General features: G+C 61.8%; 2 protein-coding genes across 8 annotated transcripts in view; one reads left to right on the plus strand and one right to left on the minus strand.

Annotated features, from left to right (window-relative positions):
• Positions 1 to 21,099, plus strand: part of UBE2O (ubiquitin conjugating enzyme E2 O) — a 36,528-nt gene extending 15,429 nt beyond the window's left edge. Inside the window, exons 2-19 of one of the 2 annotated variants that reach the window (XM_036338874.1) lie at positions 8,102 to 8,161; positions 8,267 to 8,377; positions 10,233 to 10,330; positions 10,863 to 10,926; positions 11,475 to 11,618; positions 11,989 to 12,098; positions 12,221 to 12,371; positions 12,614 to 13,086; positions 13,704 to 13,858; positions 14,107 to 14,219; positions 14,312 to 14,440; positions 15,039 to 15,131; positions 15,890 to 16,586; positions 16,870 to 17,006; positions 18,555 to 18,758; positions 18,845 to 18,902; positions 19,011 to 19,707; positions 20,848 to 21,099. In XM_036338874.1, coding sequence (XP_036194767.1) covers positions 8,102 to 8,161; positions 8,267 to 8,377; positions 10,233 to 10,330; positions 10,863 to 10,926; positions 11,475 to 11,618; positions 11,989 to 12,098; positions 12,221 to 12,371; positions 12,614 to 13,086; positions 13,704 to 13,858; positions 14,107 to 14,219; positions 14,312 to 14,440; positions 15,039 to 15,131; positions 15,890 to 16,586; positions 16,870 to 17,006; positions 18,555 to 18,758; positions 18,845 to 18,902; positions 19,011 to 19,681 — 3,468 coding nt within the window. In that variant the 3' untranslated portion in view covers positions 19,682 to 19,707; positions 20,848 to 21,099. The remainder of the gene's footprint in view (positions 1 to 8,101; positions 8,162 to 8,266; positions 8,378 to 10,232; positions 10,331 to 10,862; positions 10,927 to 11,474; positions 11,619 to 11,988; positions 12,099 to 12,220; positions 12,372 to 12,613; positions 13,087 to 13,703; positions 13,859 to 14,106; positions 14,220 to 14,311; positions 14,441 to 15,038; positions 15,132 to 15,889; positions 16,587 to 16,869; positions 17,007 to 18,554; positions 18,759 to 18,844; positions 18,903 to 19,010; positions 19,708 to 20,847) is intronic. The other variant, XM_036338875.1, reaches the window with a different exon arrangement.
• An 856-nt stretch (positions 21,100 to 21,955) lies between these two features.
• Positions 21,956 to 26,353, minus strand: SPHK1 (sphingosine kinase 1). 6 transcript variants are annotated; one of them, XM_036338877.1, is made up of 7 exons: positions 26,217 to 26,353; positions 25,789 to 26,108; positions 24,150 to 24,353; positions 23,647 to 23,799; positions 23,459 to 23,553; positions 23,255 to 23,370; positions 21,956 to 23,041 (listed from the first exon to the last, which is right to left on the minus strand). In XM_036338877.1, the coding sequence occupies exons 2-7, from the start codon at positions 25,895 to 25,897 to the stop codon at positions 22,234 to 22,236; spliced, it is 1,485 nt and encodes a 494-aa protein (XP_036194770.1). In that variant the 5' UTR covers positions 25,898 to 26,108; positions 26,217 to 26,353; the 3' UTR covers positions 21,956 to 22,233. The 6 variants fall into 6 exon arrangements, with proteins under 6 accessions (XP_036194770.1, XP_036194771.1, XP_036194775.1 ...); XM_036338878.1 differs by lacking the exon at positions 26,217 to 26,353 and having other exon boundaries at positions 25,789 to 26,113; XM_036338882.1 differs by lacking the exons at positions 25,789 to 26,108; positions 26,217 to 26,353 and adding an exon at positions 25,637 to 25,760.
• Positions 26,354 to 26,953: the final 600 nt, after the last annotated feature.

A 26,953-nucleotide genomic window follows, 5' to 3' on the forward strand; every position in this document is an offset into this window, starting at 1 on the left:
GAACTGGGGGCATGGCATTGGTGCACGTGTGTGCGCAGTTCTGTGCCATTTTATTACATGTAGTTTCATGTGAGCGCTGCAGCAGTCAGGATACAGAGCTGTCCTAGCACCACAGAGATGCCTTATCCACCTCTTTGAAGTAGGAATGGACAGCCAGGGGTCACGGGACGTACGCAGGAGACTCACAACATGAAGGAAGGGTAGAGGCCAGCATCACAGGAAACAAAGTATTAATGCTGCAGACAGAACAAGCCCTCAAACAAGAAGTGAATGTCCTCAGAGGAATAAGCCAATATTATGTCAATGAAATAAAACAGGATGCTCTAAAAATCAGAACAAGAAAGAATTGTTGGAAAGGAACAATATTGGGGGGTCAGGGGTGGATAGTTGACAAAGACCCTGAAGAAATAGAACAAAAATTTCTGACATCTAGGCAATCTATAACGAGAGAGAGGGGAAATAAAGGACCGAAATCTGTCAAAGAAATCAGAAATCTTTCCAGAATTGGTGATCACAGGGTTCCAGGATGGTGAATGGAAAAAGTCCTAACTGGCGCATGGTATAATTCCAGAACACTGGGAATAAAGCTTCCAGAGAGAGAAAACAGGTCGCATACAAAAAGTTTGGGAATGAGGATGCGTGGAATTTTTCAGCCTCATGGGCAGCCAGCAGGCAGTGGAGTGGATTTCCAGTCTCACAGGGTAGACTGAGCAAATGTAGACCCACTCCTACTGCAGCACTTGGAAATGCTACGTAAACTCAGCACAGATTTTGAATACGTGCTGAGCTTGTAGGAAAGAAAGGGGGCAGGGAGAAACTCAGAGAGGGACTTTAAAGCCAGAGCAGAGCAGGCCTCCTGATGTGACAGCGCTGGGGGTGTTTGTTGGACCCCTAAATAGGCCCTAAAATAATAGAGATTTGGATTTTAACAAACCTGCAAAGTATAGAATTGAAATACAAATCCCCTCAAAGGGCTATTTCCTGATAGAAGGGATTCGACCAACTAAGCCACGCCGGCCAGGGCAAAGGGGCTATTTATAAACAACAAATAAAACCTCTTGAATGAAGGATCTAATCGTTGACTTAAAAACCCAGTGGAAATGTTAAACAGCAAAGTAGACACACCTCACGAGAGAATTATGTGAACCAGGAAATAGATCCGAAGAAGTTAAGTAGATGCACAGATGAAGGAAGGGAGTGAGTGCGGAGGCTAGGGTGAGAGCGCCCAGGCCTAATGGCGCTCCCAAAGGGAGAACAGCACCTTAGAGGCAGCTGAAGAGAAAGACATACTCCTAAGGTTCAACAGCAGATGTCTAAGTAGTAACAGTAGAAGCCAGACCAGGATGGAGTAAGCCATCAGCGTGCCGAGGAAAAGCAGTTGTTTCAGGAACCAGCGTAAGTCGTCATTCAATGGTGAGAGCAAAGTAAAGGCATTTGTACGGAAAGAAGAAACCGTTTATTCGCTAACGGGCCTCACCTGCACTTGAGGAAGAAGGAAACTGAACCCACGAGAAAGGAGAGCCCATGGAGGGGTGGGCAAGACGCCGGAAACAGCGCCTGCCAGCGCAGTCGGTGTTTGGTTTGTCACATGAGTGGATGGAGGGATGGCCAGCAGTTGATCAGGGAGCAGCATATAATGAATAAATGGTAAATGTCAAAGCCCAGGCTTCTCTACAGGACAGCCCTGCCTGCCCGCCCCGATAGAGCAGAGGCCACGAGCTCAGGCCCGAGAAAAGCCGGGTTACTGTCAGGCGCTCCTGTCTCACCCGCCCCGTGTTCCCTTAACAGCTCCTGTGCCTGAGCCCTTTCAGGACAGTGCGCACTGCTCTGAGGGGCGTGACCTCACACGTAATCGCGGAAGCGTTCAGGAGGCCCGGGTGGGAGGCACGAGAACTGCCGCACGGACCCTGGCGCTTAGACCCCAAAACCATCGTGCAGGCCTGCCTTCACCCTCCTGTGGCTTGGTTGGCCCTTAAAGGAAGGACCAGACCATAGCAGAGCCCTTGGGACGTTGCCATCTGTCGATGCCGTCCTCCACACCTGCCTCCTCTTGGGGGAGTCCCTGGCCTGCCTGCCTGCTGGGGATCTGTAGTCTTCTCTGCCCTCAGCTCACAAGTATGACAAAACCCGTAGGAGGACCAGCCCCTGGTCCCCACTCCACCCCTACTTCAGTGAGAACCTGGCCCTGCGGAAGGAGTCGGCCTTGGATCAGGGCGCTGGCGTGTTATTTTTACAGTCTCTTCCACCGTATTTGCATTTTTAAAAATAGAGTGCTGAGTGAGCCCTCTCCGTCTGAGTCTGCTTCGGGAGGTAGGATGCATTTGCAGGGAGTGGCTCCTGATCGATCCTCAGGGCTGGGCGCGTGGACGGAGGAGCCAAGATGCGCTGGGAGGAGGTGAGGCTGGGCATCACGGGCCGCTGGGGGACGGGTGAGCCCTCAGCTCTTTGCCGACCAAAGATGACGTCATTTGGAAGATTGTGTCATTTTTCTGAGGGTTTGCAGCGGGAAGGTGAAGGAGGGGGTGGGAGCATCTGTAAGCCGAGGTTCTGGGGCCATCCTGCAGGAGGGGAGCAGGCAGGGACAGGCCCTTCCTGCCAGGGCACGTCTTTCTCAGACCTGGAGCTCGTAGGTGCTGGGAGAGCCAGATTTTAAGCACCAGCTTGTGCCCACCCAGGAAGCAGCTCTACACACCAGGTTCTCGTGGTCACAGCGTGGCCCGGAGCTGCCTTCTGCCTGGAAGGTATCCCCAGGTGTCCGCGGTGCGTGCTGGCGGACTCTGGCCTTTGCCGGCTTGGCAGCAGCCGGCCTGGGTCAGGTCCCTTGCCTCTCAGTCAGCGAGGTGCTAAAAGCTGTCCCAGAGTCTGCGGCTTTGTCCTTGGCATCTGTCTGGGACCTGGCCTAGCCCAGGGGCTGGACCACCTGAGCAGAGCCAGCCAAAGTCAGGGCCACGTCACTTGCGGACCTGGTGCGTGTGCATCTGTTCCAGGCATGTGTCAGGGATGCTGAAGGCGGTGCCAGTCAGCTCTCACTTGTTAAACCACCTCACTCCTGTATCTTGAGCCCCAGATTTATGTCTTTAAATTCTTCTAAAATTAAAAACAAATGCCCTACGTAGTTGGGGTTCTGTTTCACTCTAGAAGAAAGGGAAACTTACTGGTTCAAGTGGAACAGTTGTGACCCGGGCGGTTATTAGATTCACCCAGGAATGTTAAGAAACAGATTCTGGTTTATCTAGAGAGTCATTCAGCGGGTTGGTTAAAAAATCAGGAATCTGTTTTTTAAGAGATACCTGAGGGTTCCAATAAAAGCGGCCCTCACACCTGGTCCTGCGTGACTGTCCCGGCAGTGGCTGCAGTTGTTGGTTGTCCGGTTCCTGCTGACGGGGTCTGTCCAGTCATCAGGTCTGCGTGCGATGGCTCCGTGCGTGTCTAAGAAACCCGGTCCTTCTCCCCCCAACAAACCTGTCAGGGCTGCCTCGTTTTTCTTCATAACCCTGCTGTTCCAGCACTGCCCAGGTAGATCCCTACCGTCCCCTCAGTTCTGTGGGGCCATATCCACCACTTGGTCCTCAGAGGCTGCAGGTGTGATCAGCGAGCCCCCTTGCCGTTGCTGACCCAGAAGCGGGTGCTGTCGCTCAGTCAGTTTCCCTCCCTGGCCTCAGGCCTGCGGCCTCCTCCGGGTCTGTGAGGACGAGTTCTGGCTGAGAAGTCCTTCCTAGGGCCCTAGAGGAGCCTGGAAGGGAGGAAGCTCCCAGCCGAACTGCAGAACTGACCGCCGGGAGGCCGGGGCCCTGTCACCAGTTACCCTGCTGCCCGACACCGCAGGGGCCTGGAGGTGTGGCAGGGAGTGAGCTCTGGAGCGGGCAGTTTGGTCCTTCATAGCCAGGTTGCCAAGACAAGGGGGCTCCATGCCCGCTCTGCCCACCAGATGCACCAGGACGCTGCATCCCAAACACTGCGGCATCCGCAGAGCTGGGCCCCGGCTCCAGCTGGCCTTCCGCCAGCGCGGCGGCTCCCAGGCCTCCCTCACTCCGCAGGCAGCTGGGCTCAGTCCCCTTCTCTGTCCTCCTGGCCATTGCAGCGGCAGCGGCAGCGGCAGCGGCGGCGTCCGGCAGTGATGCAGTCCTGCTGCACCGCAGGCTTCTGGTCTGCAGTGTGCAGGCAGGGAGTGGGCTCCGGGGACAGGACCCGGCTGGTCCCTGGGCGGCCCTAGAGGTGGAGAATACAGAGGCCTGGCCAGTTCTCACCTGCAGCAGAGGGGGTTGGGGGGTCCTATTGCTGCTGCTTTCCTGCGTCTGTGCAGTGGGCCCTTCCTGCCTTCCCCCTGCCCGCCTCCCCCCACCCGCCTTTTCCCACTGCCTTCCCCCACCTGCCTTCCCCTACCTCCCTTTTCCCACTGTCTTCCCCCACCTGCCTCCCCCCAACTGCCTTCCCCCACCTGCCTTTTCCACCTGCCTTCCCCCACCTGCCTTTTCCACCTGCCTTTCCCCACCTGCCTTCCCCCACCTGCCTTTTCCCACTGTCTTCCCCCACCTGCCTTCCCCCACCTGCCTTTTCCCACTGTCTTCCCCCACCTGCCTTCCCCCACCTGCCTTTCCCCACTGCCTTCCCCCACCTGCCTTCCCCCACTGCCATGCAGAAGCAGGAATTTGTGCCCTGCGACCCAGCTCAGCAGTGTATTCGCTTGTGTATCAGTGTTCTCAGGTATTTTATTTTGGGCCCTTGGGTAAAGCCAAGGCACATTCCTATATATTATCTTCCTTTCTCATTCCGAATTTACGGAAAGCACTCAACAACTATTGAGTTGATTGGCCTCCGTCTTTAGTTTTCGAGGAGCTTCTGTTGAATGGTCTCTGAGGCACATGATTGACAGAAGGTTCTAGTTAGGGGCACCAACGCCTGTTTTTTCTTCTGCTCAGCCATTTCCTGCTGCCCTCCCTCCCCCCAAGCACAAGGCTGTTTGTGATTTGCTGGCAAATCCTCTGTCCTCAGGTGGCAGGTGCCGATCACTGGCTGTCAGGGGCACAGCCACATGATGCCAGCCGCTCTGAGAACGTCCTGACACCGGCCTACTCGCGGGGCCTCACAGTCATGTCCCCAGTCCAGTCGGAACTGGAAACGGCTGAGGGGGAGGCGGGGAGAGGAGCCCAGCTCCAGCCACAGCCAGCGCCCTTCCTGCCACTCCCGCCTCACTGCCCTGAATCCAGTGTGCTGGCGCTTTAGGTCCGAAAGCGTTCAAGGTTCTCCACCCCACAGTGTCTGTGTGTAAGCGTATAGATCTTGGGTCTTTGTTGTTGTTGTTTTTTAATATGTTTTTATTGATTTGTTAGAGCGAGGGGAAGGGAGGGTATGTGCCCTGACCGGGAATCGAACCGGTGACCTTTCAGTGCCTTCCAGTGTCTGGGACGACACTCAACCAACTAAACACAGCGGCCAGGGCAGTGGGCTTGTGTTTTGGCCCCAGACCAGCTGCTGATGAGAAGCGATGCCGTTCTCCTTGATGTAACTGGGCGAAACCCCAGCCAGGGACGGCACCGCAGTCAGAGGCCGCAGCAGCAGCCTCCACAGGCCCGACGTGGAGAGAGCTTTTACTGCTTTCATAGCCAGGAGAGTGGCTCTCAGAAAGTGTGGGCCTGCAGAAATATGGTCCCTGTGCTCTCACCCGCAGCCCGCGGGCAGGCTGGACTGTGGAGCCAGCGGCCTGAGCTCACTCCACCTCTCAGGAGCTGCGGGGCTGTGAACAAGTCCCTCCTTGTCTCTCCGTCTCAGTTGACGTCTCTGAGATGGGAAGCGCACTGACAGGGCACTACTCCATGGCTCTCTGCCTACACCAGGACACTGGGCGGAGGGCCTCACAGGCTAACACACAGCGCCCAGCAAATGCCTGGAGAGGAGCAAGCGCCGGTGCTGTCGCCTAGAGGCAGAGGACTCCCGACCGGCCCCAGGAGCACAGCCGTCCCTTCCAGATCAGGGTGCAGGGAGCACGAGACAGGAGGAGGGAGAGGAAAGGAGGACACGTGGAAGGGCCTCTCAGTGAGAGGCACATGATGGGAGGGTGGCTCTGTAGAGAAGTGCAGTGCCGGGACGGGGACACAGGGATGGAGGGGACGTTGGCAACCCAGACACCATTTGCTCGTTTTCTGGAATTGCCAAGGGCAGGGAATGTCGCCAGGGCAGAGGCCACCGCACCCCTTTCCTCTCCCTGCCCTGGGAGAGGAGCTTCCCGGGGAGTGGAGTCACATGGCAGAGGGCCAGACTCCGGTCAGGAGAGCCCCCGGGGCTGGTGCCGGCCACCAGCCTGGCCCCGGGAGCACTGCAGCCGAGGCGCAGGTCAGCAGAGGGGGCAGGAGAAAGCCCCCTGGCCTCGCAGTGCGCCAGCTCCCGCTGGCTGTGCTGTTCCTGCCCGGGCCCGTGAGTGTGCAGTGAGTAGGGCCTGTGCCTGTGCCCCCCCCCCGTCCTGGAAGCTCTCTCGGGGACTAACAAACCGCCCAGGTGGGGACACGATCTACAGACTCACCTGCATCCTGCTCAGGGGTCCCGTGCCGGCTGCCACAGCTCACACCAAGAATGGCGTTCCTTCCCACCCAACGCCGCCTGCGTGGTTTCTCCCATCGAATTTCCTGGGGCTGCGACTTCTGGTTTCTATGGCAACTTGGAAAGCCCTGCAATTGTGGTTTTTTGAAGTCTAAAATGAGAGCCGAGGTTTGAGATAGGGTGGGGCCCACGGAAAATGCCATGTCCCGGACAGAGGTCACAGGGGAGGGCGTTCCCTGACTTAGAGTAGCACCGGCACTCCACCACCCTTAGCAGCTCCACGCGCCCTCCCAGCCTCCTGGGATCTTCGAGCAGAAGGAGAAGAGGCTGTGCCCGGGGCACGGAGTCAGGCAGCGCTCACAGCCCGTGTCTGCTGAGCACCTCCTGTGCCAGCACCGTGACCTTCGGTGCTTTCCCGCCCTGCTTAGTCCCCCCGCCACTCCACGAGGGCTGCTGTCGCCTCACTTTATACACGTGTACACGTGTGATTTGCCTGAGGTTTCAGAGCTGGCATGTCTACGTGTCTGCCCCTGGATCTCATCTGGGTCAGGGGCTTGTGTTCCCTGTAGGAAAGTCCTTGGGCTTTTATTGATGGCGGGGCCATCTCTCCCTTTCTGTAAGTCACTGTCTAGTTATAGCGGAATTGGCTTTAGTCATCGTTGCCAGCACTGCAGTGACCCTGGTCCAGTGTCTGTTCTCCTTCCATGGACCTCGCCTTTCTGTGCCCAGGCTTGAGAGTGGAGAGGGTTGTTTGAGGAAACGGCTCACCACCCTGTGGTGTGAGGTCTTGCGGGTGCCTGTCCAAAGGAGATGGGCACAGAGACCCCCCCATTACCAGACCCGATGAGGAACTACAGAGCGTGGCCCCAGGATGGGGACCAGCAAAGATGACTGGCTGGCCTGGTGGGGAACCGGCTCCCACCTGGCTGTGGAGGGGCCCGGTGCCCGGCAGAGGACAGGCAGCTCTCCGGAGCCCTGGCTGTCCCCTGGGGGGCGGCTGCTGCCGGTGTTCGCTGCGCAGTTGGCCAGGCTCCCGCAGCCGGCTGTCCCGTTACTCAGCAGCCGGCAGGACCGCAGCAGAGAGATAAGGGCAGGCTGCAGCTGGCCAGCAAGGATAGCCCGGATTAGAAGGTGGTGTCGGCTGATAGCGGCTTCAGGGTGACCCGCACAGCTGGCATCACGCTCGCCCACCCCTCTCGGCCTTCATCGCAGGGCGAGGGCAGCCACTGGCAGAAAGTACAGAAAGGATTCCCTCCTAGGAAATGTTTCTCTGTGTAGAGCAGGCTCTTAAACCTCTACTTTAAATGGTGCCTTCCATGATCTGTCCCTTCGCCACACTGATCCTCATGACTTCCGTCAGCCTCGTGCTGGCCTGTGGTGGGGGAGTTAGTGCCTGGAGTTCGGTCCCCGGCCCTGGGTGCAGTGAGGGGGCGCTCCTGGGGTTCATGAAATCCGTGGGCTTGGGATTTGTGCTCTGGGCTGTCGTGTGTCACCTTCCCCGGGACGCTGGGCAGAGGTGTGTCCTGGGGTGACTCCGGAGGCCACTCACGCGTGTTTTCTCGCCCAGCTCAAACTGGAGGACCGCTCCGTGGTGCCCCGGGACGTGGTCCGGCACATGCGCTCCACCGTGAGTCCTGCGTCGCACCCCGGCGGGGTTGCTTGCGGGCGGTCTGGGCCGGGTGTCATGGTGGCTGGCGCCGATGCCGGCTCAGCCTGTGCCTTCTCCTCCCAGGACAGCCAGTGCGGCACCGTGATCGACGTCAGCATCGACTGTGCCGTCAAGCTCATCGGCACCAACTGCATCATTTACCCCGTCAACAGCAAGGACCTGCAGCACATCTGGGTGAGCTGCCGCCTCTCCCTTCCCTCTCGCTCTCTGGTTCCCCTTCCAGGTGAGCCGGCCAGGCCCAGGGCCTCCCGCTCCCTCGGAGCCCTCCTGCGCTCCTGTCTCGAAGCCATTCAGACGCGAGGTCAGGGCTCGCCCTGTGTCTCCAGCCCCAGCGGGGTTGCAGGTGTGGCTCTCTTGGCCTAGTTTCCTTTCTCCTCTAACTCTTCTCTTTCCTTTAAACAAGCTGCTTTTCGGTAATTTATTTTTAACATTTATTTCAAACTTCCCAGAAAGTTGTAAGTTCTTGTAGCTTCTGCATCACCAGGCTCCTCCGCTCTTAATGTTTTACTCCATTTGCCCCCCACCTGCCCCTCCCCCACATCTCCTCCCTTCCCCTGAGCCTTTCTTCCTCAGTCAGGATGCCCGTGGCCCCCGAATACTGCAGTGTGTCTGTCCCCAGGTCAGGAGCATCTCCTATGTAACTGCGTCCCCAGGTCAGGGAATCGGCTGCCAATCCACAGCCCATTCAGTTGTCCTGCAGCAGCCTTTCCCCGTCCTGACCCAGAATCCCACTCAGGAACACACCCTGCATTTCGTGGTCACCTCTTGGACCTCCTCCAGCCTGGACCGGACCCAGCCTTGCTTTGTCTTGCGCATCCCATCCGCCCATCGCTTGACCCTCAGCGTGGAGCTTCTGAGGTTGCCTCGGGATCAGCCTCAGCGCTGCATCCTTGGCAGGGCCACCCCAGAAACGCCACCGAGCTCTTCCCTGGCCCACAGTGTCCAGTGGCGGCACCACGGCGAGGGTCACCGTGACCCCTGGTCACCTAGGTGTCTGCCACACCTCCCCACCATCAAGTCACCATTTACCTCTTTACAAGTAATTCTGTGTTGTGGGGAGATGCGCTGGGATTGTGTCAATAACTTGTCACACGTCAGACCCCAGCCTGCCAGCCTCAGCCTCCGTTAGCAGTCCCGCCTGTCCCGTCCCGGCAGCACTCTGCTGGCCGCTGGGTGATTCTGTGGCTCCCCCCCCCCCCTTTTTGGACAGTGGCCTCTGCTGTGTGGAAGAGCGTTTTAAGGCAACAAACCTTCCGCTCATTTATTTATCCGTCCGCTGTTTACCTCAGCATGGGCCCGAGGCTCCTGCTTATTCCGCTGGTCAGGAGCCACTCCCACCGTTATTGGTTTTGTTGCTTAAATGATCCCAGGTTTGGCCAATAGATGCCCCTTCAAGCTGGCGTCTGTGACCTTTTGACTGTCATTTTTCTGGTTCCTTTTTACTTCCCATCTTGTATTTTTCTGGTCCAGCCTCAGAGTCAGTCACTTCTCCAAGGAGCCCTGGTTCCTCCAGAGCAGAAAACCAGGTTTCAGAACCAAGATGCGCATGTGTGCTGGGCGTGCATGCGTTCGGGACAGAACTCGGGCGTACGTGCGTGCACGTCTAGATGTGTCAACACCTAGTTCTGCACACCTTGTTCTGTGTGCAACTGAAACATGAGTTGGTTGAAACTTGGCTCTTGGCAGCCTCAGGACATTTATTTGCTTAAACCACTTCACACCCTTGTGCATGTAACTGCCCTCCTCAGCCCACTCCATTCCAGAGTCCTGTATCCTTGGGTGCCACGTCTCTGTACAGCTTTCCCGTCAGCACTGGCAGCCCTCACACTAGGAAGGGGAGCTGGGTGCAGCCTGGAACCTGGGGAAGCCTGCTGGCTGCTGCAGTTACTAGGCCAGGACTGACCAGTCCACCTCCGGGCAGTAAGCTGTGTAGACCCTTCCTCCCGTCTCCATGGAGCACAGAGAGGATGGTGCCCTGGACACCAGCGTTGTGTCGCCTGCTGCCTCTCACCCCGTGTCCTTTCCGCAGCCCTTCATGTATGGGGACTACATCGCCTATGACTGCTGGCTGGGGAAGGTCTACGACCTGAAGAACCAGATCATCCTGAAGCTGTCCAACGGGGCCAGGTACGCTCCCCCAGGGCCAGGGCGGGCTCCCTCTCGGCCCCTGTCCAACGGGGCAGGTATGCTCCCTCTCGGCCTGTCCAACGGGGCCAGGTACGCTCCCCCGGGCGGGCTTCCTCTTGGCCGGTGCGGCAGATGCCGAGGACATTCAGGACCTGACCTGGCCGGGCCTCCTCAGCGCCGGAGCCTAGAGCCCCCTCAGTTTCTGATCTTGGCCCGTCTTGGTTTGGAGAGAGAAGCATCATCACTTAGGGTATCTGCTGGGAGCTGGGGCTTCAGTTAGACATTTGAATGGTGCTGGGCACTCGGAGAGCAGGTTAAGGTTTTGTTTGTTTTAGGAGAATTATTTGTACCAGGCCAGAGGCTGAGCTGTGGACAGAGGAGGAATTGTGACGTCTTAGGGCGTGTGACACACAGACGCGTGGGGATAGCTCTTTCCGATACTGATCAACATCCCCTGGTCCCGGCCGCCAGGCCTCCCCTGAGGCTCGGTCACTGTGCCGCGTGGTCACCGCGCCCATGTTCACTGTTCCAGGTGCTCCATGAACACAGAAGACGGTGCCAAGCTCTACGACGTCTGCCCACACGTCAGCGACTCAGTACGTGTTGCGGGGGGTGGTGTGGGGGGGGCTCATGTTCCTTGTTCCTCTGGGCTGTGCGGGAAAAGGACTTCATGGCACAGAGCAGTAGCTGGCCCAGGCTAAATGCTTCTGGGCACGGTGGTTTCCTGGAAAAGGGCAGAAAGGATGAGGACTTCTCTTTATGTTCTGTTGACGTCTGTGTCATCCTTTTAAAACCTCGGAGGTTTTGTCTAGCGCGTATGTGTTAGTGCAGCACGGCGTTTTAGAGCAGGAGTTTATGACCGACCATAAAGGTGTGTGCTGGGCGCAGTGCCGATCGCACAGGGTGGGGGCGCCTCCCCGCTAGAGCCGTAGTCGCCGAATGTCCTCCTGACCAACGGCATTGGTGTGGCCGAGCTTGTGCTGCTCTGGAGCCTTGGGGTTTGTTTTAGGGACCCTGGGGCCTCGCTGGGGCCGGTGTTGGGCGAGGGGGCAGGCGAGGAGGGGGGCTGAAGGTGGCGCGGGAAACACCCTCCCCCGAGGAGGCGCTGCTCACGGGCACTTTCCTCTGGCTCCAAACCCTGCAGGGTCTCTTCTTCGACGATTCCTACGGCTTCTACCCGGGCCAGGTGCTCATTGGCCCCGCCAAGATCTTCTCCAGTGTCCAGTGGCTGTCGGGGGTCAAGCCCGTGCTCAGCACCAAGAGCAAGTTCCGGGTGGTGGTGGAAGAGGTAGGGCTGGGGGCCGGCGGGAAGGTGGGGGGGACCTGGAGCTGAGCAGCCCGCCCCGTCCTGGCCTGCTCTGAGCGCTGAGCCTGTTGGCCTCGGGACCCTGCTCTCTGAAAGGGCTTGGAGGATAAGGGGAACCCAGGCTGAGCAAGGGGGGGAGTGGGGAGTGGCAGGTCCACTGGGCCCTGAAGAGGTGAGGAGGTGACAGGGATCCCAGGGTGGGGCCTTAGTCACAGGTGGGGCCTGCTCTGGGTGTCGTACTGGTGAACACTGAAGCCTGACTCCTGCCCTGGAGGTCAGGTGGACTCTGGCAGCTGCTTAAAGGGAGCGTGTCAGAGCCTGCTGCCTATGGCCCTGCTCGCTCACCGCCCAGGTGCAGGTTGTGGAACTGAAAGTCACATGGATTACCAAGAGCTTCTGTCCAGGGGGCACGGACAGCGTCAGCCCCCCACCTTCTGTCATCACCCAGGAGAACCTGGGCAGGTGAGCGGCTCCAGCGTGCCACCCCCTCACAACCCCTGGGGCGGGCCCCGAGCAAGTCACTGGGCCACAGTGCAGGTGGGGTCCGAGAGCTGCTGGCCCAGCCCCGCTTCTCCCCCCCCAAGGGTGAAGCGTCTCGGGTGCTTTGACCATGCTCAGCGGCAGCTGGGGGAGCGCTGCCTGTTTGTCTTCCCGGCCAAGGTCGAGCTGGCCAAGATCGCCTGTGAATGCCCAGAGCAGCACTGCGCCCAGGGGGAGGGCTCGATGGCCAAGAAGGTATGTCCGCGGGCTGGGCTGGTGGGCATCGAGGAACTGGCCTGGAGCTGTTTCCACAGCCCGGCAGGACGGTCTGTGCTTTGGGTCCTGTGGGGCAGTCCTGGTGACCTTTGCAGGCCACGTAGGAGTACGTTGCTGTCCCTCCCCAGACCACGCTGCCTGGGGTCAGCCTGCCGGGGCGTCCCACTCTGCAGGGCAGGGCGCGCCAGGCTGGCTACAGCTCCTCCTGCTCTGCCTCGCAGGTGAAGCGCCTGTTGAAGAAGCAGGTCGTGAGGATCATGTCCTGCTCCCCCGACGCCCAGTGCTCCAGGGACCATTCTGCGGAGGAGCCAGGCAAGAGGGGGGGGACCAAAGCCAAGAGTGAAACGGGGTCCGCCAGCCCCGAGGAGACGCCTGACGGGTCTGCCAGCCCCGGGGAGATGCAGGACGAGGGCCCCGAAGAGGCCCTGGAGGCGGGTGAGCCGCTGCCCCCCTTCCTGCTGAAGGAGGGTGGAGACGACAGGCTGCACTCCGCCGAGCAGGACGCCGACGACGAGGCTGCTGACGACACGGACGACACCAGCTCGGTCACCTCCTCCGCCAGCTCCACCACCTCCTCCCAGAGCGGCAGTGGCACGAATCGCAAAAAGAGCATCCCCTTGTCTATCAAGAACTTAAAGCGAAAACACAAGAGGAAGAAGAATAAAATCACCCGTGACTTCAAGCCAGGCGACAGGTACATCCAGAGGGCAGGGCCCCCTCCCTCCTGGCTGAGTGTCCAGCCTGGGACCATCCCCTTAACCCCCCATGTGCGCACACGGGCTCACACACAGGGTCTGCAACCCTATAAAGCAGGGGTGCGGACCCTTTTCCCTGCCAAGGGCAATTTGAATACTTATGACATCATCCGAGGGCCTTAATTACCAACTTAAAGATCAGCTGCTGCATTTGGTCACACATTTAATTAACTCACCCTGACGCCGCGGCGGGCCAGACCGAATGATTTCCTGGGCCTTATATGACCCTCGGGCTGAATGTCCTCCACCCCTGCTGTAAAGGCTCGTGGTCCCCAGCTAAGATGATGTCGGTGCCTGGGGTTGGCCCGGGTGGGAAGGAGAGATCTGAGAGTAAGAGGGTGGGGCGGTGGCCTTGACCATTCACTTGAGCTCTCCAAATGGGATGTTCACAGGGAGGTCATAGGCCATGGAGGCTCTAGGTGAGCACCCGCTGGCCTGCCCTGCTTGTCTGAATGAAGTTCCAGGCCACCAAGCCCACAAGAGAGAGGGAGGGCGGAAGGGTGCCTGCCCTTGCTCCGAGGCCTGTGCGTGGCCTGGCTCACTGGCCCCACTGCAGGGTGGCGGTGGAGGTGGTGACCACGATGACCTCAGCAGACGTGATGTGGCAGGACGGCTCCGTGGAGTGCAACATCCGCTCCAACGACCTCTTCCCGGTGCACCACCTGGACAACAACGAGTTCTGCCCCGGGGACTTCGTGGTGGACAAGCGAGGTAGTGCTGGCTCCAGGCGGCCATTCCTTCTCAGGGCCTGGGAAACGGGCAAGCGGGCGCCGGTCAGGAGACTCCCCTGTGAGTGGCTGCTCTTTGGAGGACCGGGGGAGCCTTCTCCGGCTTCTCGTGACCGAGCCAGGGAACACGTGGGCTCTGTGCCCTGCTGTGCTTGACACGTAGTGGGTGGGTGAGAGGGGAGGAGGTGACACCACCAAGGCTCCTTAGTCGTGTGCTCTCTGGCTCCCTAGTCCAGAGCTGCCCAGACCCCGCTGTCTACGGTGTGGTGCAGTCTGGGGACCACGTGGGCCGCACCTGCGTGGTGAAGTGGTTCAAGCTGCGGCCGAGTGGGGACGACGTGGAGGTGAGTGTGCAGCCCTGCTTCCTCCTCAGGGGGGGGGCTCTGGTGGGCTGGGTGCAGGGCCCTGGGCTCATGAAAACCCACCCTGTGCCCAGCTGATTGGTGAAGAGGAAGACGTGAGCGTTTATGACATCGCTGACCACCCTGACTTCCGGTTCCGCACAACCGACATTGTCATCCGCATCGGCAACACTGAGGACGGAGTTCTTCCCAAGGAGGATGAGGTATGCACCCCAAGTTCAAGCTCCCGTAGCTGCGCCTCCTGTGCAGCAGCTGCAGTGCCTGGTGGTGCCACCAGGTGGCTCCGGGAGACCAGACCTCCAGTCCTCTGGCTCATCCCAAGCTGCCCCTCCACCCCTGCACCGGCACCAGGAGCGCCTGCCCCCAGCCTGTCAGGTCGGTAGGGAAGCCCTCTCCTTGTCCTGAGCCCGGGAGCATGATGAGCGCTGCAGGAACCCCGGCCCGGCTGGGAGGTGGCATCCAAGCTGGGTCTTGGAGAACAGATGGGATGGTGGGTATGGTCGGGCAGGAGGGGCAAAAGGCCTGAGGCTGGAACCCATCTGGGAAGGACAGTACGCCTGGGAGACCGGCATGCTGCGAGAGGGAGGGAGCGGCTGGGGTGTGCTTGGCAGGGCACGTTGGAGGTGTTTGGACAAGAGGGCCCCGTGCTTGAGCTGCTCACTGGCCTCTTCCAGATGGTGCCCACTTCCCTCCTATTTTTACGGCCTCACCCTTGCCACCCACTGCTGGCACTCCCTTTCAGAGGTGCTGGCCTCGCCCCTCCTGTAGGGCTGCACCCTTGACCCTGCCCCTTTTGCCCAGCAGCCATCGGTTGGCCAGGTGGCCCGTGTGGACGTCAGCAGCAAGGTGGAGGTGGTGTGGGCCGACAACTCCAAGACTATCATCCTGCCCCAGGTATGGCCCTGCCAGGCCCAGACCGCTCAGCTGCGGCGGCGGGGCTGGAAGCCTGGCCTGCCCTCTCTGCTCAGGGACCAGGGGCCAGGCCCTCATCCTCCTGGTGAGGCGTTTCCTTGTGGGTAACAGAGTTCCAGGGGAAGTTTGAGCGGGAGGGCAGCATTACTCGCCCAGCTCTGTGGTCTCACCCCACCTGGCAGCCCCCAGGTGCGTGTAGACGTCACAGACCTCCCTGATTGGCCTGGGTCCCCATCTCCCTGTGCTGAGAAGATGCAGGTTCCTTCCTGAGGGTGGCAGGGAAACCTTCCCAGAACTAAGGAAGAAGAGCCGCCTGGCCCAGCACCTGCTGGGGTTCTGAGCTCAGCACTGTTCTCAGTGCCATTCCTTCACCTCCTTGGTCAAGCCGTCCTCAGGCCCAGCTCTCCCCTCCTTCCGGGCTGGGAACACATGTGACCCAGGCCAGCTGTCCCGGACGCCCCCTCCTCCGGCATGTTCCCAGCTCCCAGTGTAGCCACACAGCCTGGGGCCCGAGTCCTCTGGGGGTGGGGCTGACTGAGCCCACATGGGGAGGAGCAGTCTATTGGCTGGGGCTCCAGATGCTATTGCTGGGATGGAGCAGGCAAAGGCACCTCCCAGAGACACAGGTGGCACCTAGCACAGAGCGACCTGCAGAGTCCAGCGCAGGAAGGGGAAGGGTGGAGCAGGCTGCCACGGCCCCTGGTGCCGGCAGAGCTCTCAGAGGTGCCGTCTGTTCCCAGCACCTGTACAACATCGAGTCTGAGATCGAGGAGTCGGACTACGACTCAGTGGAAGGCAGCACCAGCGGGGCATCCTCCGATGAGTGGGAGGACGACAGTGACAGCTGGGAGACGGACAATGGGCTGGTGGAGGACGAGCACCCCAAGATAGAGGAGCCCCCCATCCCACCCACCGAACAGCCGGCAGCCCCCGAGGAGGACAAGGGCGTGGTGATCAGCGAAGAGGCTGCCACAGCCGCCATTCAGGGGGCTGTGGCCATGGCCACCCCGGTGGCCGGGCTGATAGAGAAGGCCGGCAAGGACGGGCCCCCGAAGAGCTTCCGGGAGCTGAAAGAGGCCATCAAGATCCTGGAGAGCCTCAAGAACATGACGGTGGAGCAGCTGCTGACGGGCTCCCCCACCTCCCCGACGGTGGAGCCCGAGAAGCCGACGCGGGAGAAGAAGTTTCTGGATGACATCAAGAAGCTGCAGGAAAACCTCAAGAAGACCCTGGACAATGTGGCCATCGCAGAGGAGGAGAAGATGGAGGCCCTGCCGGACACAGAGCGCAAGGAGGACAAGCCCGAGGCGCAGTCTCCCATGAAGGCCGAGTGGCCCAGCGAGACGCCGGTGCTCTGCCAGCAGTGCGGCGGCAAGCCCGGCGTCACCTTCACCAGCGCCAAGGGCGAGGTCTTCTCGGTGCTGGAGTGCGCGCCCTGTGAGTTCCCCCTTTGGTGTTTGCAGATCTGGGGGCAGAGCCTAGTCCCCACCCAGCCCCTCTGCTGCTCCAGGGCCCGGGGACAGACACTTCCCTGTGTGGCCACTGGTCCTGGTGGCAGGAGAGACGGGAGAGGAGGGGGGAAGAGTGAGGGGGGGGACGGAGAGAGTGGGGACAGACGGTGGGCTGCTCACCTGTCTGGGGAGCACACACGGCAGCTGCCCTTCTAGATGGGGTGCTCAGGCCTCGCATCAGGGATTGCATGGTCTCTTTCCCCCTCTAGCGAATCACTCTTTTAAGAAAATTGAGTTCCAGCCCCCAGAGGCCAAGAAGTTCTTCAGCGCAGTGCGCAAGGAGATGGCGCTGCTGGCCACCTCGCTGCCCGACGGCATTGCAGTCAAGACTTTCGAGGACAGGATGGCAAGTAGCCCGTGGGCGGTGTGGGCAGGCGCAGATGGGCACTGAGGCCCCTGGCCTTCGGGCCTGATGGCACTGAGGCCGCCCACACCTGTGATAAGGCGGGAAGCAGGCTCGGTCAGGTCGGGGCAAAGTCCAACCAGGTGGCTCCTTCTCTCCTCCCTGTTTTAAAGTTCGTCTTAAATTATATCATTGTTACCCGAGTCCAGTCTTCTTTTTTTTAAAGCATATTTTCATTGACCTCAGAGAGGAAGGGAGAGGGAGAGAGAGTCAGAAACATAACTGATGAGAGAGAACTATTGATCGGCTGCCTCCCGCACGCCCCCATTAGGGACCGAGCCTGCAACCGGGCAAGTGCCCCTGACCAGAATCGAACCTGGGACCTTTTAGTCCTCAGGCCAACGCTCTATCCACTGAGCCACACAAGCCAGGGCCCAGACTTCCTTCTGAAAACATTAGCCCATTGCAGAAAGAGCTGAGGTTGCCTTTGGCCACTCCCCACCCGGCCCTCCGGGGTCCTGACGTGAGTTCGGTGCATTTCCTTACGGACGATGTTTTTTGTTTTTACATTCTCATGCATCGTCATAAACACAAGCTGTTTTGTACGATCTGTTTTACATAAATAGCATGGCGTTGTGCACAGCACCTGTAACTTGCTTTTCTCGCTTAGCAGGGTCATTTCGAGACGTACGCAGGTTGGTTCACATTAGTCCCTCCCTTTTTAGCCACAGAGTAGCCTTCATGTGACATCACACGCTCCTCTCTGTCCTGGTGGCGGGGCCTGGGGTTTGAGTCATGCCGCCCACGCCATGTCATTGCTTCCTCCTTTATTCCAGGAAGCGCAGGACCCTCCCCGCTCCCCCCTGTCTTACTCAGCAGACCTCTGCTGGGCCCTCTGTGTGCCAGGCGCCCTGACGCATGAGCTGGAGTCTGACCGAGGCCCCAGCTCGGCCCAAAAGAGAGACCACAGAGTGTGCTGCTCAGGGGGGGCTTGGTTCTTCTTGGCTTTCAGGAAACATTTTTTTGAAAATTCCAACCTCTGCTGAGGGAGAAGGGAATAGTATTTCTTTGTTGTTATTTTGTTCTGTTTTTTTCCCAAATCTTCCTCAGAGGGGAAGGGACGCAGTGCCGGAACCTGAGGCCCACGGTGGCCCCGAGAGAGCACTCACGGTCCGTCCCTCACCAGCAGGGCCACAGACCCAGACCTCGGTGTCTGTGTGGCTCTCCCCACATGTCCTCCTGGAGTTCACATCCCCGTCCCGCGGCCGCCATCCACGGCGCTCCTTCACCCCTGATGGTTGTCAGTGTTCTTGCCTTGTTGGGCCTGGGTCAGGGCCGGTGTTGGCGGAAGCCTTCTGAAATCATGGTTAAAGAGAAGTAAAACCTGGAAAATTCCTTTTATGCCAGGAGTTAAAAGACACTGGGTGGGTCTGCACAGAGGGTTTGCATTGGCGTCTCGCCGCCGGCCTTGGGGAGTCGCAGGTGCTGCTCTGCCCGCGCGCCTGGAGACCCGTGTGCAGAGCCCCTGCCAGCCACGCCTCCCTCCTCTAGGACCTCTTCTCGGCCCTGATCAAGGGCCCCACTCGCACCCCCTACGAGGACGGCCTCTACCTGTTTGACATCCAGCTCCCCAACATCTACCCGGCCGTGCCCCCCCACTTCTGCTACCTCTCCCAGTGCAGTGGCCGTTTGAACCCCAACCTGTATGACAATGGGAAGGTGTGTGTCAGCCTCCTGGGCACCTGGATCGGAAAGGTCAGTACCATGCCAGCACCCGTCGGGATGGGGGACAGGCCGTCGGAGTGGTGTCTGGGACAGAGGTGACCGTCCGTGTGTTTCAGGGGACAGAGAGGTGGACAAGCAAATCCAGCCTTCTCCAGGTGCTCATCTCCATCCAAGGTACCGTGGCTGGGGCTCTGGGTGGTGAGGGGCGGGCTGGAGGGCATGGCGCTGGCCGCCCGCTTGGGGGTTAAGGTCAGCCAGTCCTGACGGGCTTCCTCCTCGCAGGTCTGATCCTGGTGAACGAGCCGTACTACAACGAAGCCGGCTTCGACAGCGACCGGGGCCTGCAGGAGGGCTACGAGAACAGCCGCTGCTACAACGAGATGGCGCTGATCCGCGTGGTGCAGTCCATGACCCAGCTGGTGCGGCGGCCCGCCGAGGTCTTCGAGCAGGAGATCCGGCAGCACTTCCGCACCGGTGGCTGGCGGCTGGTGAACCGCATCGAGTCCTGGCTGGAGACGCACGCCCTGCTGGAGCAGGCCCAGGCACTGCCCAACGGCATCTCCAAGGACAGCGGCTCGACAGGGCCGCCTGGCGTGGCCGAGCTCTCGGACAGCGGCCGGGAGGAAGCGGAGGACGGCGGGCTAGCCCCTGGAGAGGCCTCCCCGGGCTCAGACTCAGAGGGCGGCGCCCAGGGCCCGGCTGCAACCAGCAGGGACCACACAGACCAGGCCTCAGAGGCAGCGCCAGACGCCTCAGTGCCCCCCAGCGTCAAACCAAAGAAGCGGAGAAAGAGCTACCGGAGCTTCTTGCCTGAGAAGAGTGGCTACCCTGACATCGGCTTTCCCCTCTTCCCGCTTTCCAAGGGGTTCATCAAGAGCATCCGGGGCGTCCTGGCCCAGTTCCGGGCCGCTCTGATCGAGGCAGGCATGCCTGAGAGCACAGACGACAAGTAGCGCCAGCCCCAGGAAGGAGGATCGAGGTGGGAGAGGCCAGCACCTGCTCACTCCCTCCCCCAGGCCCTCCCCGCTTCCCGCCCTCTCCTGTCCCCTGCCCCCCCCCCCCTCCCCGGGTGAGTTTGATGCTGACGTGCAAGGAATTTCTTGATGCTGCCATTTCTGCTCGGAAGCGATCTTCCAACAGGCGAGCCCTGAGCAAAGCATCTGGACCCTGTTGCTGACTTTCCGCTCTCACCCCAGGCGGGATGTCGGCACCGCCTCCTTGCTTTCTCCCTCTCGGGTCGAGGTGGAGTTTTCCGAGGGCCAGGCTCCGGGGCCCGGAACTTTGCAGAGCAGCAGGACGAGCGGCCGTGCCTTGCATGAAGTGTGGGTTGCTCCGGCAGTCTCCCCGTCCCTTCCATCTTCAGTGCCATTGTAGCTTCCCCATGTCCCAGGCCACTGCCTCTAGGTCCCCCCTGGCCCCCAGCACCACACTCGCCCCTGGGCGTTGTAGCCGCTGTCACTGACGCCTGGCTCTGTTCTGGCCCTTGTACCACAGGACAGTCCTCAGGCCTGTTGAACTTGCTCCTAAGAGGCCAGGCGGGGGCTCAGGGTGACACCCAGACGAGGTGGCGGCCTCACATGCTAACGCAGTGAGGACTGGGAGCTGCTGGGAAAGAAACAGCTGTAGGTGCCTTGCTCTTCCTGCCCACGTGGCTGGGGGCAGTTCTGGCTTCACAGCCACGCCTGCTTGAACTGAAGCCGATGTCCGCTTCCCGCTCAGTCCTGTCCCAGGACCCCAGGGGCGGGAGCAGCAGCACATCCAGGGCCTGGGCCGCACTGGGACCTCTCCCCCAGACTCTGCCTCTCCCACTACCAAATGCTCGCGCGGGGAGGTGGCCTGTAGCTCGTACACGGAGCCACCCTCTCTCCCGTGAGGAGGCGGCCCTGTCAGCCCTTCGCTTACAGACTCCGCAGGCTGTCTGGGGAGAGGTGGCGGGCGTGGGTCTCCCTCGCAGACGGGCCCAGAGGTTTACACGTTTTCTAAGCTTTTGATAATGTGAAGCTCCAGGTTAAGAGACGCTGTTGAGCGCGTTGCAGGTATGTAATTTTTGGTGTATGTATGTAATATTTAAGGTTGAAAGAAAATAAATTTCAAAAGTAAAGATATTAACTCTTATTAGAAACACAAAACAAGCAAAAAAGAAGCCAAAGCATGATGCGTCTTGTCCGCCGCCAGCTGCTCCTCACCGAGCTGTGCCATTTCCACCCGGCGGGCAGCAGCCGCGGGGAAGCGGGGAGCCGGCCGGCGTCCTGTGAGGAACATCCAGTGGCCGGGGGCCAGGCCTCAGTGCACCGTTCGTGTGGCGATGTGAATGCCTGCTGCTTAAGATCTGTATAAAGTGCTGTGTGATTAAACCTTTTTTTTACTTGCATTTTTTTGGTTTGGCTCATTACAATGTACAACAAGAAGGTGGCACCATTAAACCTGCCTCTGCCATTCGTGTGGGCTCTGTCGCCTTTCTTCCCTCCGGGCACCTTACCCCCTCCCCGGGGAAGGAGACCCGTTGGCGGGAGGCCCTGGCCCTGCCCTGGTGCTGCGGTGCCTTCCGCGTTCCCAGGAGTCACCCAAGGGGCTCAGGTTTTGGAGGGTCAGTGTGCCTGCCCTGGGCAGGGCTGTTTGTTCTTCAAGAGCCCGTTTCAGGATGTGGGCCACCTTCCAGGTGCTGGGAGCTGGCACGGGAGCACCTGCCCGGGCCGTGAGCCAGAACGGCTGCCAGTTGGGAGACTGGCATCTGCCCCTCCCTGCTGCTTCCTTTTAACTGCTGCCCAACAGTGCCCACAAGGATGGGGCAGGGTGGGGCAGAGGAGGCCGGAGGAGGCTGCACAGCCCTCCGTGGAGGCATGACAGGCTCCTTTACGAAGGTAACAGGCGCCTGCCCCTTTAGGCCCTGCTCCTTGTTTCCCCAGTGCCCCTTCCTTGAGGCGTTTCTGCTTTTGGCGGAGGCTGGCTGGCTGTGTGGTCCTCGGTAAGAATGGCACACCAGCTCCGAGCCTGGCTTCCCACGTCGGGTGTCTGGTGGCTGAGCTCCCTGGCTGCAAAGTGGGTATAATCGGCTTTGGGGCTGGGCCTTACTCCCTGCAAAGATACCTGGACCCGCTCTCGACCTGTGCCCACCAGCACAGACTGCCCAATCCAGGAGGCACCACTGGGCATCATTCACATTAAACACTAGAGTCCGACCGGAGCAAGACCCCACTCCCTCCCCCGTCCCTCGGATCAGACCAGCAGGCTGGCGATGCCACTTTATTTGGATTTGATTCATGGGGTGGGGATCCCAGAACAATAGGGTGGCCTCCACAGACAATGGGTAAGCCAGCTGGGCTCCTGGCCCAGGGCCTCAGCCTGGCCTTTGGCGGGCAGAGAAGGTCCTTCTGAAGCACAGCCTCTACCCACAGGAGTCCTCCTCCCCCGTGGGAGCTGGGACAGGCCCTCCAGGCCTGGGGGAGGGGGGGCCCTGAGCTCAGATGACACTAAGTAGACAGAGTAAGGCACAGCCAGGCGAGGGTCACACGGGATCTTCTGGAGGCGGCACATGCGGAGGCTGCTGGCTGGGTGGCGGCGGCTGCGGCTCCAGACGGGATGAAGGCTCACTGACCATCCAGATGTAGTTTGGGTGCACCTGGCCCTGCACCGCCTCGCTGACCATCAACTCCCCGTCCACAGCAAACATCCCCTTCCCATCCTTGGGCTCCAGGCGGAAGGCCACCACGGGCACATACACCAAGTAGGGACAGTCGCACTCCATGTGCCTGCCCTTCTCCATGGCCAGGAAGAGGCGCAGCAGCATGGCCCGAGACACGCCTGCCCGCACATAGAACAGGTGCATGGCGCCGGCCGCTCGGTGGCCCATGGGGGCCGCAAACATCTCGCTGCCCAGGTGCGAGTGCAGCAGCGCCAGCACCAGCACGAAGTCCTGCTCGGGCACCACAGTCCAGTGAGCGGGCACCGGCTCCTCCAGGGGCACGAGGTGGGTGTCCACGGGGCCCTGCTGGTCCTGCCGATCCAGGGCAGGGGTGGCGGGCACCTTGGAGGCCACCCTTTCCGCGGGGAGGTAGGCCAGCTGGCCCCGGTAGACCCGCAGGGCTGCCAGGCGCAGGAGGGTGCCCACAGTGAAGCGCATCTCCCCCAGGCGCCGAAACTTCTCACTTTCGATGTCCACGTCGGCAATGAAGCCCCAGGCCAGGCTGAGCACGGAGAAGACCCGCAGCCCCGACGCCATCCGCAGGGACAGCAGGTTCATGGGCGCCAGCCGGCGGCGGCACAGCAGCAGCGTGCAGTTGTTCAGGAGCTCTTCGTTGGTCACCTGCTCGTAGCTGCGAGGGGAAAAGGGCTCATGCATCCTCTGCAGACCGCCTCCCAGGAAGTGGGGAGCGGGAAGAGGCAGCCACGAGAGGGCCCCAGAACTGAGGGTGGGCGCTCTGGCAAAGAGGGAATGGAAGTTACCCTCACAGATGAGATTTTCTAGAAAACCAGGCAGTGGGCCCACACTGAGGGGAAACAGGCCAACGCTGGCCCTGGGTTCTCACCCGGCATAATGGTTCACAGAAGCTGCCAGTGCATTGCCCGAACCGGCGGGGAGGCTACACAGGGGCTTCCGGATGGCGGTCTCCCAGTCGGGCCGCTCCATGAGCCCGTTCACCACCTGTGGGGGAGCACAGCCGCCTGAGCCTGGCTCAGCCTGGGAACACCCCGCCCCGCCCCCCACGCCAGCCCCCAGGTGCGGGCCTCACCTCGTGCATCAGCCCGTCTCCCGACATGACCACCAGCGCGTCCCAGCGTCCCAGTTCCTCCTCCCACATGAGCTCCCGGGCGTGGTTCCGCCGCTCTAGGAGGTAGGAGGGGGAGACCAGGTGGCTATGGAGGAGGGTCCTAGCAGTGGGTGCTCCATCCTGGGGCGGGGGGGGGGGGGGGCACTCACCAGTGAGCATGAGCCTGTAGGAGACATCAGCCTGGGCCAGCCGGGGCTGCACGTGGCTCCGGAAAAGCTGCAGGCCCTTGCCCTTGCCGCCGCGCGGGTTCAGCAGCACCAGCACGCGGCAGGGCCGGGGGAGCAGGTTCCGGGGACCACCAGCTGCAAAAAACAAGCCTGAAAAGGCCGCGTCCCCAACCGGCCACTAGGGGGCGCGGGGTCACAGCTGGGGTACCGGGATGGAAACGGGCGCCTGAAATACCCGGGTACCGGATGCAGGAGAGGCGAGCCAGAGGCAGCGGCCTCCAGCAGGGAGCTCCAGGGGGAGCAGGGCACCCCTGACATCTCTGTCCTGGGTTCCGGCCCTGCCAGTCTCCGGCCTCACCAAGGACAGCGTTTCTCTCCAGCGTCCCCAGCCCCCCGCCCCCTTTTGTCCAGCTGAATGGGCATCCTTCCCGGCTAGGGAGTGAAGGGATCCCCCTAAAGCTCTTCCCCACCCGGCCCCCACAAACCTGGATCCATGACCTCGACCCGCGGCTCCGGCTGCCTAGAGCTCCTCGGCGCTGTCGGGGCGCTGCCCGCGGCGGTCGCTCCTGCCTTCAGCTTCTTATCGGTGCTGCCCAGGCGGGCGTCGCGGTGCTGGCTGTGGGGCTCGCCCTCCCCGTCCGGAGTCCGGGCTGTGGGGACACCCGCATCATCCCCTTCGGCGGCCGGATCTGAGGAAGAGGAGACAGCGCTGGCGGAGTCCGGAGCGGCTCCCCGAGGTGAGGGGCGCGCAGCCGGATCCTCGGACCCCGGGCGGGCAGCAGCGCGCCCCGGCATCGCTGAAGGCTCGGGGGTTGGGGACTTAGTGTTTGGACGGGTCCAGAGCGCCAAGACCCGGTGACACCCAAGATGCTCCCGTCCTGGGACTGAGCTGCCAGCCGCTGTGCCGAAGGGTCTCTTCCCGGGGCCTCGGGTTCCGGCCCGACGGATGAGTCAGAGCCCCGCGGCTCCCTCCGTCGGACCAGTCACCTCACACCCTCTCCCCCGGGGCTGCAGGGGAAGGGGAGTCCAGCGACGTAAAAATCCCAGAACTTGACACCGTGGGGCACGAAGTTTGGGGCGAGCCATCCTGGTCGCCGGGTCCCCAACCCCAGCTCCAGAATGGCCGGGGTAGCCGCGCGCACCTTCAATGGCCCGGCTCTGCCCGGACGCGCGCCGCGATCGTGGGAGCAGCGCGGGATCGCGCGGGGACGGAGCCCAAGCCCGGCCGCCAGCCGCCGCCTCTCTCAGCCGAGTGGGCGCGGAGGCCACGCGATTCGTGGCCCAGTTCTCCGGGCCGCCCAGGAGCCACGAGCCGCGAGAAGGCAGGGCGGGCGGCCGGCCCTACCCAGTTTGTCCGGTTTGCTGGGGAGGCGCCACCTCGGTTCCCTACAGTGGCCGAGAGCGGACGCAGCTCGTCCCGGGCTCAGCCCCGCGTCGGAGGCACAACTGCGGCGGGATAGACGCCGACTCCACGGCTTCGCTGCCTCCGGCCTCAAACTTTTCGCTCAACTTGGCCGCCCCTCGCCGGGATGCGGAGAAGGCTCGGCTTCCGCGCCGGCCTGGCCCCGCCCCGCGCCCCGCGCCCCGCGCCCCGCGCGCTCCAGGGGGAGGACCCGGCGCGGCTGGGCCCGCCCACTCCCCCGCCTCCCGGCGCTCAGCCGCCCGCGGACCCTCCGCTGGTCCCGGGCGTGACTACGCGTCCCCGCCGCTCGGCGCAGGCGACCGGCGAGAAGGGGGCGCCGCGGCCCGGCCGGGGGAGCGGCGAAGGTTATCCGCGAGGCCCAAGTCCCGCGCCGGCCACGAGCGGCGCGCCGCGAGCCCAGCGTTCGGGGCGCGTGAAGGTGAACGCGCAGCGCAGGCTCCCCGCGAACTCGCCGCGGCGCCCGAAGTCGTGGCGGCCGGGACGGGTCTTCCCCGTTCACGCGCCCAGCTCCAACCACTGGGAATCGGAGGCCTAAACCCCCGCCCGTACCGGGGTGTCTCTCCGGCTGCCCCCGTCCTCCCGCAGAGCGTCCCTGCAGCTTCCTGACGCCGGAGCAGCCGAGCGCGCGGTCCCGGGGAGGGTGGGAGACCGGCGGGGGCCGCGATGGGGCGGAGGGGCCTTTGTCAGGAACCTCCAAGCACCTTCGAGGCTCCTCTGGGCCCAAGAAGCGGCTCCTGCGGCCGGCGGTCCGGCCCACCGCCCCGCACCGACCAGGAACCTCGGGGTGCAAATAGGCCCGGGGGTCCGCATCGGGATTGGAGAGCCCAGCGTTGGGGGCGCGGCCCTCGTCCCGACCCCGGCTCGGCCGGAAGGTGCAGACGGGCAGGGAGTTTTCAGTGGAGGCAGGCGGGGCGCGTGTTGGTGGGTGTGATCTCCACAGTCACGGCGCACGTGTCCGCGACCAGCTCCAGTTCCCTCTGGAGCGTTGTTTGCGGAGATCTGGGGAAGAAGCTGCCCAGACCTGAGCAGGTTGGGCCAAAGTTGGGAAAAACCAAAGCCCTGTAGGGGGCTGGGTGGTCCAGGCCCAGGCTACACCGAGTGCACCCGCCCCCACGCGGCCCCCACACACCTCTCCTCATCGCCCCTTAAAATCGAGAAGGGGCAGGTCCGGCCACGCCTCGGCGGCCGCGCTTCCAGACACCTGGGCGGGCCCGAGGGTCCCCAGGAGGGGAAGGGCGGGCGGGGGCCCGCGAGTCCGCGGCCGGCGGCTCCGCGCGCGACACGGCGGTGCGCGCCTCCGCCCCGCGCCGCCCCCGGGCATTCCTGCTGCGTCCGGAGCGCCCCGAGCGCATTCCGGGAAGGTGACTCAGCGGCGGGTCAGGGACAGGGAAACCGCGGAGCTTGGAATGAGGGGCGGGGTCTGGGGCATCACCACCCGCTGGCAGCGCCGCGCCCAGGTCTGATCTAGAATATCCCAGCCCCCCAGCCCACCCCACCCCCCGGGACTCGGGGCGGGAGGGAGCGCAGCGCCGCAGCCGCAGTGCCACGGTCACGCGACGCCGGGACCCGAGCGGCGTCCGGAGGAAAGGGCTCCGCTTGGGAGCCGGGGGCCAGATCCCGCTCTCATCTGCCCTCCTCCCCTGTGCCCTCTCCCTCCACCCTCCGCCCCGAGCAGGGGTCGGAGTCTGGGCTTTTGGCGCCTGGAGGTCTCGGGACGCGGGATGGAGCTCCGGGACATCTCGGCCTTGGAAGGAAGGCGGTTGCCGGTCGGCCGGGCACCTCCCCTTTCTTCTCCCTCCCTCTCTCGGGAGGGCACTGCCATCACCTGGGGAGCCGCCGCCTGTAAACCTTGGGGTCAGATGGGAA

This window comes from Myotis myotis, unplaced genomic scaffold, assembly GCF_014108235.1.
Source record: "Myotis myotis isolate mMyoMyo1 unplaced genomic scaffold, mMyoMyo1.p scaffold_m19_p_17, whole genome shotgun sequence".
Taxonomy (NCBI): Eukaryota; Metazoa; Chordata; class Mammalia; order Chiroptera; family Vespertilionidae; genus Myotis; species Myotis myotis.

Excerpts from the sequence above, each read along its gene's own strand:
- SPHK1 (XM_036338876.1), bottom strand. The coding sequence starts at position 24,459 with ATGCCGGGGCGCGCTGCTGCCCGCCCGGGGTCCGAGGATCCGGCTGCG. Across the intron at positions 23,371-23,458 it reads GAGACGGGCTGATGCACGAG|GTGGTGAACGGGCTCATGGA; the intron begins GTGAGGCCCGCA and ends GCTCCCCCACAG. Across the intron at positions 23,042-23,254 it reads TCTGTGAACCATTATGCCGG|CTACGAGCAGGTGACCAACG; the intron begins GTGAGAACCCAG and ends TTCCCCTCGCAG.